The 13416-nt window shown below is 48.7% G+C and overlaps 1 protein-coding gene across 2 annotated transcripts in view; it reads right to left on the bottom strand.

The window, feature by feature from the left end:
* Nucleotides 1–13416, bottom strand: part of GRIK3 (glutamate ionotropic receptor kainate type subunit 3) — a 123963-nt gene that overhangs the window by 48159 nt on the left and 62388 nt on the right. For both annotated transcript variants that reach the window (XM_074555879.1, XM_074555880.1), the window contains exons 2-4: nucleotides 5505–5681; nucleotides 4325–4582; nucleotides 2686–2867 (exon numbers count right to left, since the gene is read on the bottom strand). In XM_074555879.1, the coding sequence (XP_074411980.1) occupies nucleotides 2686–2867; nucleotides 4325–4582; nucleotides 5505–5681 (617 nt within the window). The remainder of the gene's footprint in view (nucleotides 1–2685; nucleotides 2868–4324; nucleotides 4583–5504; nucleotides 5682–13416) is intronic.

Here is a 13416-nt window from a genome sequence, read left to right as displayed (position 1 = left end):
CCCCACTGATGGGAAAGTGACTTCAAGTCCCCCCAGGAAATGTTTGCTTCCCTTGGTTTTTTGCTAAAATTACTAGGGCGGAATTTACCTCCGAGGAAGGAAGTGACAGTCTGAAAAGAAGTGAGATGTCAAAAAAACAAAGGAAAAGAAAAGGATCTGGATTGCAAGCCTAGATATTGTCACTCTGGAGTGTGATTTCACCCCAGGTTTCCTGCTCTGGAAGCAGCTTTTAGAGAGTCTGGGGGCTGTCCCTATGACCATTCCTGTCCCCCAGTCTGGTCAGTGGGTCCAGGGGGCTGCAGTGGAGCTCTCTCCATCCTGCACACCCTGGTTCAAAGAACTGAAGCAGGGAATGGCTCCTCAGTGTGGGAAGCACCAGTTACTGATGGGAAACCAATCTGGAGCAAATAATGAGATCCCAGTTCATGTTCTACATCTGGATCACTCTGGCCACAGCTGAGGAACCCAAACCTGCTGTCAGAAGGAAGCTGCAGCTTCCCAGCCCTGGCAGCCTGGGGCAGGATGCATCTGGGTTTGTGGGGAAATGAATAAATGATCATCCTGGTGGATAAGCCACAGGCAGTGGCTGGGATGAGAGCAGGAGCTCTGTCAGAGCTGACAGGCCCAGCTGTGCCCTGTGGAGCACAGAGGCTGCTCAGGACAGCCTGGGAACAGGCCTGGAGTGACAGCAAGGGACCAAAACTGAGGGAGGCTGGAGAATCTGGGGAAAGCCTCACAAGCAGGACTCGCTTTGTGACAGGTTTCTACAATTTGTTTTCCAAGAGGGCAAAATAATGGATGGTTTGATGTTTGGTCAGTCCAAGGGACCCAGGCTGGAGCAGTAGGTGACAGTCCCATCTGTATAGCTGGGATTACTAATCCATGCATTTTTTACTACTCCAATTTCAAAACCTGTCCAGATGATCAGTGCTGGGCTGATCATGGAACCTTGAATCTCTGGGGAGCAAGATCCTGACTGGCACAATGGTGTGTGCATTGCTCAGCCAGCAGAGGCTGTAGGTGCTCAAACCTTCTGTGTCTTCTGAAGATGTGCAATGAAATTCAATGTCAAGGAGTGGAAATTTTAGCAAGGTTCTTGTGAGAACCTTGTGCCATCCAATGGGGGTGGCAGCAGGGCCAAGAGACTCAGGGGATTCCATCCAGCCAAATGTCTGCAGAGCCGACTGGTGTAATGACCAAAATGTTACAAAAGACACATAATAGCAATAAAATATTAATATTACTGATTCTGCCATAAACAGAATGCTGGGCCTTCCTCAATTTTTTTTTGTTTTAGTCCATTATTTATTCTGTGCATTGTTCTGCTGCTGTGAAGGGAAGCAGACTCCCCTCCTCCAGGAGATGGCTTTGTCTAGCTTGTACTTTCAGTGGAAAAGAAATGAAAGAGGCACCTCTAGGCATACATTTCTTGCTACAGGTAGAAAAGTGAGGAAAATATGAGGTTTTTACACCTCCTAGTCTTCAGCAGATGCAGGTGACCTGCAGGTCGTGGTGCACTGCTCTGAACCTGCCTGATGTTACACACCAGAGTGCCCAGGCATGCAGAGAGCAGTCAGGCTGTGGTTTGGGTTTGTGCAACTTCCCAGACTCTGAAAATACATCAGTATTTCCCTGAGTAAAAATACACTGTCTTTTATTGCTAAGCTGAAATCCATGGCTTCAGGTCCTGACAAAACCCGACACACACACAAACCCAGCCAGAAGGACTTAGAGACTTGTCTCCCCTGGTCTCCCCTCTCCTCCATCTTCCTCACTCTGCACCAGCGGTGATGAGCTGAGCAGATGGCACAATAAACTATAATAAACTGCATAATAAGTGAGCAGCACCAAACACAACCAGCACGGGAAAATAACTGGCAGGAGACAATGAGCCCCTTCTATTGCTTCCCATAATAATCCCTCCCAGGCTTTCCAAGTTCTCTGAGCACTTCCCTTCATTTTGCATCAAGCAGGCTGCAGGAGAAGGCTCTTGCCTTGTGCTTGCTTTCTCATCCCTTCAGGGATTTATTTAATCTGTGTGGTGGTGTTGTGCTGGGCTGATAGGAGCAACACTTCCACCAGCTGGTTTTTAGCATCTCTGTGAGAGCCTTTTCCTCTGCCTCATATTGATCCTGAAACCCAAAGGCACTCGGGAATGAGGAGGAGCTGGGGTGAGCTGCAAGAATTCCAGTGGAGGAAGAAAGGAGGGAGCCCAAATGAGTGGAAAATCACTGACATCTGGCTTAAAGTCCAAGAATTGCAGACACTGCTGGGGAAGGGACAGGGGATGCAGTCCCTCCTGGCTGGGAGAGCCAGCCTGAATGAAGGGAGAAGGGGGAAGAGGGAAGAAGACTGGGGCTGCGCAGCTGCAGGGAGAGCCATGGAATTGTCCAGCACCAGCCTGGGCTGGGCACTACATTCAGCACAGCCCCTTCTCTTCCTGTAACATTTCTTTGTTCTCACCCACAGCCACTTTTGGTACTTCCAGTTTTTCAGTGAAAACACCATTTTCTGTAGAAATCCAGCAGTGTCCTTGGAGGATGGACATGCTGTAGCTCTCTGTGCGGCTGTGGATTGCGGCCAAGGGAAAGCTGCACCCAGAGCGGTGCCACTCTTCATCACAGCCACCCCACACCCTTGGGATCCTGGGCAGCCACTCTGCTGTCCTGCTGGCCCCCTGCTCACCTGCTTGAGGATCTGAGCTGCCATCAGGTGGCTGCAGTCGAAGATGATGCGGAATTCCCGGCCCCGCTTCATCTCCTTGAGCAGCGGCCGCGCGTCGTCGGTGTCCAGCGGGAGCTGGCGGATCTTGAGGCGGATGTTGTAGCGGGACGGGGCCATGATGAGCTCCTGCAGCCGTATCAGGCCTTCAGGTGTCACACAGAGACAAACCCACAGCGTTACAGGGCTGCCTTCCTCACTGCTGGGCCACAGTGGCTCAGTGCTTCCCCCGTTCTCCGCAGAATGGGATCAGGACTGATATCCATCCATCCATCCATCATCCATCCATCCATCCATCCATCCATCCATCCATCCATCATCCATCCATCCATCCATCCATCCATCCATCCATCCATCATCCATCCATCCATCCATCATCCATCCATCCATCATCCATCCACCATGCATCCATCCATCCATCCATCCATCCATCCATCCATCCATCCATCCATCCATCCATCCATCCATTCCTCCTTCAAATCTCCGTTGCCAAATCAAAGCCAAGGAGCCACACATCAACTATTGACCCCAGAGGAGCTGTTCTAGGACAGCTTTTCCTGGTGCTTCCCTGCCACCACTGCAGCCAGTACAGCTGGATGAGTCCCTGCACTGGGTAGGAAGGGGAGGACAGCAAGTTGGTCCTAACCTCACAACCTCTGGGATCACAAAAGATTTCCTTAAGCAGATGTGCCCTTGAGAAAGGACAGGATGTGGTAATCAGCTGCACAACAAATTAAAATCTGCATATTTACCATGCACAGTAGCAAAAGGCAAAAATGAATATGCGCGTGGATTTATGAGTCGCGGAGATAGTAACGGTCACTTAATCACAACTCGTAACTTCCTACTACCCTCAGAATTCATTTCTGTTTCCTGCACAAGGCAAAGAGCCACAGTGGACTCAGCTGAGCAGGAATTACTGGAATCTGAGGTTGCAAGGAGAATTTCAGCAGATGCCTATTGCAAGGGAGAAGAGAGGAGTGTGTCCCTCTGCACAGAAGAAACACATTAGAATATGCCACAAAGGGAACATACTGTGACCCACATTTGCAAAACAGGAATGTCAAACTGTGTTTTCATCAGCCCTCCCCTAAAGAAACCATTTGGTTTAGTGAAATTAGGTTGGACAGGCTATCCACTGTGGCTTTTGTTTTTTTGGGGGGTCTATATCTAGAGCTGTGCAGCACTTTGCTTTGTTTAACTGTCAACAGCTTTCCTTACATGAAGAACTTTGCCAGCTCTGTGTTCAAAAGAATTATCCAGAAAACAAAAAAACTCTCCAGAACTGCTTTTGGTTTTAGCTGGGAACTGCTCCCTCCATGGCAGCTTTTCTGTTGCAGAGGGGCACCACAGTGCCAAAAGAGCCAGGCTGAGATGGTTACCCCGTGCCAATGAACCCCTCCATGCCAGCTCATGGCCCCACTTGCTCAGAGCTTTGAGAATGAAATGCTTAGAAAGCTCCCCAGCACTGTGTAGAACTCCTGGGAACCCATCACTGCGCAGGGCGTCATTTGTCTCTCAAGAGGGTTCATTGGAAAAGCTCCCAAAGAGACCCAGGACAGAAAATCTCCAGGATTCCTTCCCTGAGCCCCTCCTTACCCACCTGTGCTGTCGTCGTACACCACGGTGGCCGACCTCCACTTCAGGTACTGCACCAGGTCCAGGATGGCGTGGCTCAGGGAAGCATAGTCAGGATACAGGTTGACATAGAAAGTGTCCTTGTTATCCAAAGGGTGATGCTTCCACCGGAGCTGGATGTGGGGCACTTCCAGGGCATTGCAGATAGACTGGACAGCGTTGGTGCAGGAGCCTTGGGAAGGTCCAAATATTGCAACGACCCCCAGAGCGAGCTGGTCACAAGCTGGAGGGGGAAGGCAGGGATGTCAGCAAAGCCTGGGGGGGGCTAAGCATGGGGCAGCTGTGGGTACAGCCATGGGTACAACCCAGACACTTGTGGGCACTGACCCAGCACTGATATTGGGTAATTACAGCAGTGATTGGGTACAGAGAGAACAATTTATGCCAGGTGGGTATAGACCAGCGGGTAGAGGCACAGAGGAGTCCCAAGCTCCTCTGAGAGATTCTCCTCCACAAAACAATTCAGAAAAGGGACTGGGTAGAGGCACAGAGGAGTGCCAAGCTCCTCTGAGGGAGCCCCCTCCACAAACCCATCTGAAAATGGACTGGGTAGAGGTGCAGGGGAGGCCAAGCTCCTCTGAGGGAGCCTCCAGCACAAAACCATCTGAAAAGGGACAGGGGTCACTGGGCTGGCTGGGAGCTGATAGCTGCTGCTCCCTCCTGCTGATGTCCCTCCAATAGCTGCCAGCTCAGGCAGCAGGTTTCCTTTCTCCCCAGCCAGAATCAAACTCCACGAGCCCTCAGGTCACCAGCTCGCAGCCTTTGCTGTGCAGTCCCTCCCCTTCAGCAATTCAAGTGTGCTGCTGTTATCCAGTAATCAAAAGTGACTGTTGTGAAGAGAACAGAACATCCACGCGATGGATGTGAGCACTGCCAGGGATGCAGCGACACAAACACAGGCATGGCCTCCAGACCTTTGCTCAGGATTAGAGCAAACCTGAAAGGAGTTTTCTGAGGTTTCAGAGGCAAAAAAAGGTAGTTGTTCCCCTTGTATTAAAATGCCTCTGGAAGGTCAGCTCCAGCAGGAGCTCTCATCCAGATCACTGGTGAGAGCAGGACAGAACAAGCTGCTGGTCTGGAAACCAGACCTTTCTTCTGCTGAATAAATGGCCACAAAGCTGCTCAGAAGTTTGCTCTGCTCTTACCTTTCTTAGTTGCTTCAAAGCTGTCGTGGAAGTGTATCCTCTGGATGTCATAGGTGAGGGTTGTGTTGGGCAGCAAAGTTCTGTTCCTGTTAATGATGTTGGCGGAGAATCTGAAGGCTTGTTCCTCAGCACTCATCACCTGCGTGTTGGGGCCATCTGCGTACTCAAAGATTCCTCCTGCAAGACAAAAAAATTCATATTTGAGCCACAGCTTTTTTCACAAACTCACACAGCAAGGATGAGAAAACTCGTGGAATGTTTTCAGGTGGAGCAGAGCTGGCTTGAGTACCTGTCCTGCACTGAAATAAAGATATGAAAACTCAGGATTTTACTTATATCCTGGTCTTTGAGAATGTTCAGGGTGGCAGCTTTGTGGGGCAGTAACAAGTGGTTTAAAGTCTTGGAATATTTTTACGAGTGAGATAAGTGGTTTTCCATAAAACTTTAGGACCAGACCATGGTCTGTGCTCTGAGGAGTCGCTGGGTACAAAACTGACACTGCTGTCCTCTTGAAATACTCCTGCCTCAACACATGCTGAAGTTTATAATTTCAGGTTGACTTTGTTTACATAGATATTTGTCTCTGGAAACCATTTTATGCCATGTTTGGGGGGCCTTTGGTGCAGTGGGATCTGAGACTGGGAGTCAGCCTTGTAGGAGATGCCTCACACAAGGTGTTGATGAAGGCTTTCAACCCTTATCACTTATTTTACATCTGGTCCTTGCACAGCAGACAGGCAGGGCAATGCTGCTGCTGGCTATTTTCAGTGCCATTTTCAATCCCCTTCTCCTTTTTTATTGTTCCTCATATTTAGTCCTCCAAGTTTTTAATTCAGACCAGCAGAGACTTCTGGATTTGCCTACCCTACAGCTCCTCTGCTCAGTAATGCACATCTCAGATGCAGCTTTCCTGTGTTCAAAAGTTGTTAATGCCATTACACCTCCCCAAGGGCAACAAGCTCATGTCACAACATGGCTGGGTTTCTTGGCTCTGTGTCTGTGAGTCTTGTCCTCAGTTCCCACTGACAGCCACTCTAATTGGAGTGACTTGGTGCAGGCATGGGTTATGTAATGGAGTGTCCTTGTCTCTCAGATGCAGGAGCCACCCTGAGCCCCTCACAGAACCACAGAATGACACAATCCTTGCTCGTATTTTATTCAAAAGTAAACCAAAATAATTAATGGAGGAGCGAAATAAGCAAGTACAATTGGTAACAGATGGTCTCAGGGTTCATTAGCAGAAGGAAAAACCTTCCTCTTCAATTTAAGATAGTCCTCAAATGTTTTCTTGTAGACAACAGATGTCTGCTCAGCCCTGCTGGCTTTCAGGCAATGCCATGAATCCTCCTCCAGCAGCCTGAGCACATTTTCTATAGTTTTGTGGCAGTTTGGTGCTGGCCAGGAGTTCCAGTTTGTCCAGAGCCAAGCTGACAACTTCACTGATGGCCAAGTGTCCTCCTGGAAATGTGACCAGAGCCATGGACTGGGTGAAGCACAGGAGTGATGGTTGGAGATGTTCTCAGCAAGGAAACAGAAGGATTTGCAAAACCCCTCTGACTTTCTGCTCCCCTTGATTGTGACAAGTCCCTTTCCTCCTCTTCCTCTGCAGTCTTTGTGCATCCTGTCCCCAGTTGTGAAGTGAGTGTGGGAATTAATTTACATTCATAGACGTAAAATAAGTTTGAGCTGTTTCCTGCATGCCTCTGCTACAAAAAAACACTGAGCTCAGTGCTAATTTTGGTAATAGGCAGAAGAATAAAGAAAAAAGAGGCTGAATGCTCATTCTGGAGTGTCATTTCAGTCTCACGTGATTTTCAGCCAGTCACTCATGGGCAGGTTTTCAATCTAGAGTGCTGAGCAGCGTAGGCAGGAGTGTAGCAGAATTGTCCACGTGCCTCATTCTCACTGGATTGTGCCAAAACATTTGGGTTTTGACTGGTGCAAAGAAAATTATTCATCCACATCAAAGCTTGCATATGCTGGCAGCTCAACTTTCTTAGGGCAGAAGAAAGTTCATCTACAACATTAAATCATACACAATAAACAAATCTAAAGTGAGTGTGAGATTCATCCCATCTCTCTGTTCAAAGCTTCACTGTCCAGGCTGTTTAGCCAGGGATTTTTTGTTTTCTAGCATTGTCCTGAAGTGATAACTGGTAAATGTTACATTGATTATCCACTAGCTGGCATTAGCCTTTCTCCCAGCCCAGCACTTTCAAAGTTGCTTTGGAGCATGTCTTATTATGAGATAATACAGAAGGGCTGGGAATGTGGATTATTGGTGCTTGATCCTAAATAAATTCCTGTTCCAGACATCCAGCTGGATATAATAGGCTTTTTGGCAGGAAAGAGTTTTCTGTGCAGCCACCCAGCACCTTGAGCTCAGGGCCAGGCAATGCGAGAGCTGACAGGCAGCAGGGATGTATTTCTGTGCATTTCCCACTGCTGGGAGCACACCAGGAATACTCTGGGACATTGGGAATCTCTCTGAGGTGATGACGGCAGCCGTGGCATGCCCAGTTTGGTGTTGTCTCAGAAACTGGTGAGACTGGGAGCACCTGATGGTGCTGGAAGTACTCTGGGAATACTGGAAGTACTCTGGCATCACTGTGATATTTTTTGAAAAATGCCTTTGCCAGGATTTTTCTCTTGACAAGCCTCAGCTTCTCCCTGTTTTATTGCTTTGGAATGTGATTTGGAGATTGTTTATCCAGCATGTGAATTGTTTTTACTCAATGACCAATCACAGCCAGCTGTGTCAGGACTCTAGAAAGAGTCACAGGTTTTTATTATTCATTCTTGTTAAACCTTCTGATCTATCCTTTTCTCTATTATTTAGTATACTTTTAGTATAGCATTCTTTTGACATAATATGTATAATAAAATAATAAATCAACCTTCTGAGAACATAGAGTCAAATTCATTCTTCACTCATCCTAGAAACCTCACAAAAACCACACTCTGGAAATACTGGGAGTAGTCTGGGACATTGGGAATCTCCCTGAGGTGCTGAGGGCAGCCAGAGTATGGCCCAGCTTCGTGTTTGCTCAGAAACTGGGGAGACTGGGAGCCCCTGGTGTCAGATCTGTGCCTGGCACACCCCTGTGGATCCTCACATCCCTCTTGGCTGTGCGCCGCTCCTTCAGAGACGTTCACTCCCATCATTATTTAAAGAGCCTAATAACTGGCTTGAAACAGCTGATTAATGCATAATCTTCATCATGATTACACAGCATAACTGGCATTAATTTGCAAAGCCAGCTAATTATGAAAATAATTGTTGCAGTTCTTCCATTTGAGCAAAATGGAGACGCTCGGCTCGTGGCGTTGAGAGCACGAGGGGTGTGACATCAGCTGGCTGATGGCCAGGCTGGGGGACCCCAGGGGACCCCTGAAAGCCTCAGCAGGAGAGATGAAGGAGCAGGGCTGGACAGCCGTGGGCAGCTCAAGCTGATCCCACAGGGGCCTTAGGCAGAAACCTCGCCCAGCTTCACTCTCAGAGATGAGAGTCAATGGGTGTGAAAATCTCACAACAAAGTCTCCACTTTCATACACCTCATATCAACAAATCCCACCCAAGAGAGTTAAACTGGAGCTCCTTTAGTGCTGTGTCCCTCTCTAAACCTATTTTGGCAGCTAGATCCCATGTCCTGGAGATCACTGGATGCTCTGTGGCGCTCATGGCCTTTCCCACTCTTTCCTGTCTCTGCAGGTCTCAGCTCCTCATTCCTTCTTTCTTCCCCTCCTGTGGCTTGGCAGAGAGATAAAAGATGGCTGTGACAAGGTCAGTCATGCCTTGTGACATCCTCCTGAGGTTCATGAGAGGATTTGCTGCCTGATTCATGCATGGTGCTCCTTCACCAGTCAATAGAGCCCGAGGACTCCCCACTGCAGCACCAGGTGCTGTTCAACACACACTGAAGTTTATCAATCCAGGTTGGCTTTGTTTGCATAGGTATTTTTCTCTGGAAACCTTTTTATGCCATGTTTGGGGGGCCTTTGGTGCAGTGGGATCTGGGACTGGGAGCCAGCCTTGTAGGAGATGCCTCACACAAGCTGCTGATGAAAGCTTTCAACCCTTATCACTTATTTTACATATTTTTTGATGAAGCAATCCATTATTATATCTGACTTCTTGGATTTTAAAATCAATCCCAGGCAGGTTAAATAATTATTCAGTTGTCTTTTACTCTTAAAGCAGACTAATTGCTCCCTGGAGAATGTCAGCCAGCGTATGGGAAAACACACTAATTACAATCAGCTTCATGTCTGACTGCTTTATGCTATTTTCTTTGATGACCTCGACATCACTGCTAAGGTGAGGAGTTTTCAAAATCTGAAATGAGATCCCAGAGGAAATGCTTGAAACTCCCTTAGGGTTTAGACCAGAGGAGCAGTAGTGGAGCTGTGCAGGCAGAAGGAGCCTGGCTTGGCACAAGGAGAAGTTTGGCTGAAAACCACAGAGGGTCTCACTCAGAGCAGCAGAACCTGAGTCTCTCTTCAGGGTAAAACTGGATCCCACAGAACACCTAAAATCCCATTGATGGCAATCACAACAAGCCCAGCTCTGTCTGCATCCACAAAACTGCACTGCATCCTTCTGTCCCCAGGGATGGTGCTGGAAAACCTCGGGAATGGTTCCAGGAATGAGCCAGAAAGAGATCTGGACAATGTGCTGGGAACCCTCCTTCACTGCCCCAGTGATCCCAGGACACGGCTGCATGGGCTCAGTGCCAGTGCAGTTATTTTTAGCTTTGTCAAGAGCTAAGTCAAGAAAGTCAAAGTATTTTAGGTTTTTATTTCTCCCCTCTTTTGCTTTTTACCAAAACAAACAGCTTTCATTCTCAGAAAGAAAATTCCAGCAGCCCTCAGCGTGCAGTGTGATCTCTTATCTTCTACTCCTTATAAATCACGGAGTTATTTAGCTTTGAAGAACAACTATTTCTGATAACACTTTTCTCTCCCCCGCTGACAGTGTTGTTCACACATTTAGACAGCTCTGACAGCCTCTTCCCCTGTGACATCCAGGAAGAAATACCTGGTTTGAGGCAGTTCTTACCCAGGATGGAGCTGGCAGAGCTCCTCAGGGACATGGGAGCTCCCCTTCTCTCACAGCCCTTCCATGCCCTGAGCTGTGGTTTTTGTGGTTTTTTTCTCTGAGGTTATAAAATGTTTTTGCTGTTGTCTTCTGAGGCATGGGATTTGTCCTCTTCTGAGGACAAATCACTCTATTTTGGGGACAGTATTAGCAAATGGGCCAATGAGGACAGGTACACAGAATTTAGTGTGTATTAAATTTCCAGCAGGATGCTGCTCTCTCTCGGAGGCAGAGAGTGGAGAATCTATGCAGAGTCTTCCTCACACAACTGCCACCCTGGGAAGGCTTGGAGAACCTGACACTGCTGCTTGGCTGAGAAATCCAGTGGGGAGAATCTCACTGTCATGGCCCAGGTCCCCTGAGAGCTGCTGTTTATAACAGCAGCATTATATAGAAAATGAGATAAAAATGAAAGAAAGTTCCCTGGAGCACGAGGTTGTGCCTGGGAATGGAGCTTCAACTCCCAGAGCCTGCCCATGCTGGGGGACTGTGGCAGTCTCAGGTGCAATAACAAGGATGCAGAGAGAGCAGGGAAATCCAGAGGGCAATAAACACCAGCAAAACAAAAAGGGAAAGCTGTTGGGGAAGATGAAACAGGAAAGCCTTATAAATATGATTGCCTGGCAAAAGATTTTGAGAATATGGAAGCTATAAGAGAGATTGAAATGAAAGCAAGCTTTGAGATACCTTAGTTACTGAACAACTGGAAAACAATGGCATGGCCAGCTGAAGGTGATCCCCTTTGGATCAAACAATCCCCTCTGCTTGCAGACAGGCCCAAGGCTCAGAGCAGACCCTGCCAGCTTGGCAGAAGGGGCCCAAAGAGGAGTTTTTAGGGTTTAAAATGTAACCCAGGGTGGTAATGTAATGATTCTTCTAGGCTGTATGGAAATGCTGTAGGATTTCTATCTTGTACTACATTGGTTAGTGAGAATCAGAATATTCAGCACAGAAGATGATTTATGGTATTGTAATGGGAACCTTGCTCTCTTAGCCTTTTTTACTTCCTTATGCTCTTACCCTCTTACTCTCTTCCCCTCTCTCAGGCCTGCTCTGAGCTGTGGCTGGCAGCTCCCAGCAGGGCCCTGCACCCAGGCCCTTTGCAATAAACCACAAGTTCCAATCCCTGTCTTCAGAGATCTCTGCTCTCTGTCCGTTCCGACCATCCTACCCCCATCACTCCTACAGAAAGCAACAACATTTTATTCAGAAGAAATCTCTCCTTGCACCTTCCCCCGAGGAGCTGCTGCACTGAAATGCTCCAAGGAGTGTGCTCCAAGGAGCTGTGGCAGTGAAAAGCTGCAGGACTGTGCTCCAAGGATCTGATCCTGTGCTCAGCCCAGCATGGAGCAGAGCCCCCAGGTCTGGTGTTGATGCCAGCTGGGCCCCAAACAGAAACAACCTATAAACTGATGAGTGAGGAAAGCAGTGCCAGGAGCTCTGGGGGCTCCCACCCCTCCAGAACCCTTATTACTCCTGGGCAGGCCTTGCTGGCAGAGAGGTGCAGTGGATCCCTGCCCCAGCCCTCCACAGGCTCCCATCCAGCCCTGCATGTCAGAGGCAGCATCCTGGGATGTGCCCTGCAGCAGGACCACGGAGCTGCTCCACGCCAAGGCAGCGAGCACAACTTGTGAACTGATTGAGACAAACCTTCTGGGAAGGAGCTGAAAATAATTCCCGTGTTCTGTCAGTGGGTTCTGGGTTTTGACAGAGCGGCAGGATCTGAGTCCCTGTCCCCTTCAACTGCTGCTGATCATGCACTGGCCCTGTCACTTCAGCGTGGCACTGCTTAATGTGATGCAGCACAGCCACGGATCCAAAGCAATTTCAGGCTTCATCAACGCGCATCACGCAAGAGAGCCCCGGCTCGGGGCTGAGCTGGCCCTGCCCACGGGAGCTCCTCGCTCTGGATGCTGATTGCTAAAAACCCAGGAGCAGGAGCTGCCTGGGATGTGGGGAGGGATTAACCTCAGAGCCGGTGTGTCTGCATCGTTGGCGCTCACACGCTGCCTGCCTTCGCTCTGCGTCTCTTTTGTGTGAATTTAAAAGGCACCAGCCTGTGCCTGAGCTGCTCCCACCCTGGCAGCTTCCCTGGCTCTCAGATCCAAGGCATTTCCACCTGCTTTTGCTGAGTTTCATGGGGCTGATGAAGCCCAAAATGTACCTGCCCACCCAGGAGCTTTCCCTGTGCCCTCGATGCCCTGCAGAGAAATGGAGTAAAGCAGGGTCTGAGCACAGGACCCTGGGCTTGGGTCTGGGTGTTTCTGAACTCCCCAGCACACCTGGCTGGATTTGCTGCTGGATATCCCTGGGAAGAGACAGGACTGGAGCTTGAATCCCCCGCTGTTGGGGAAGGTGAAACAGGAAAGCCTTATAAATATGATCGCCTGGCAAAAGATTTTGAGAATATGGAAACTATAAGTGAGATTGAAATGAAAGCAAGCTTTGAGATCCCTCCATTACTGAACAACTGGAAAACAATGGCATGGCCAGCTGAAGGTGATCCCCTTTTGATCAAACAATCCCCTCAGCTTGCAGACAGGCCCAAGGCTCAGAGCAGACCCTGCCAGCTTGGCAGAAGGGGCCCAAAGAGGAGTTTTTAGGGTTTAAAATGTAACCCAGTGTGGTAATGTAATGATTCTTCTAGGCTGTATGGAAATGCTGTAGGATTTGTATCTCAGACTAGATTGGTTAGTGAGAAATACAATATTCAGCACAGAAGAAGATTTATGGTATTGTAACGGGACCTCGCTCTCTTACCCCTTTTACTCTCTTACGCTTTTGCTCTCTTGCCTCTCTTACTCCCTTACCCTC

This window comes from Zonotrichia albicollis, chromosome 20 (genome assembly GCF_047830755.1).
Source record: "Zonotrichia albicollis isolate bZonAlb1 chromosome 20, bZonAlb1.hap1, whole genome shotgun sequence".
NCBI classification, from domain to species: domain Eukaryota; kingdom Metazoa; phylum Chordata; class Aves; order Passeriformes; family Passerellidae; genus Zonotrichia; species Zonotrichia albicollis.
The sequence above is the reverse complement of the archived record's forward strand: the minus strand, read 5'-3'. Positions and strand labels throughout refer to the sequence as shown.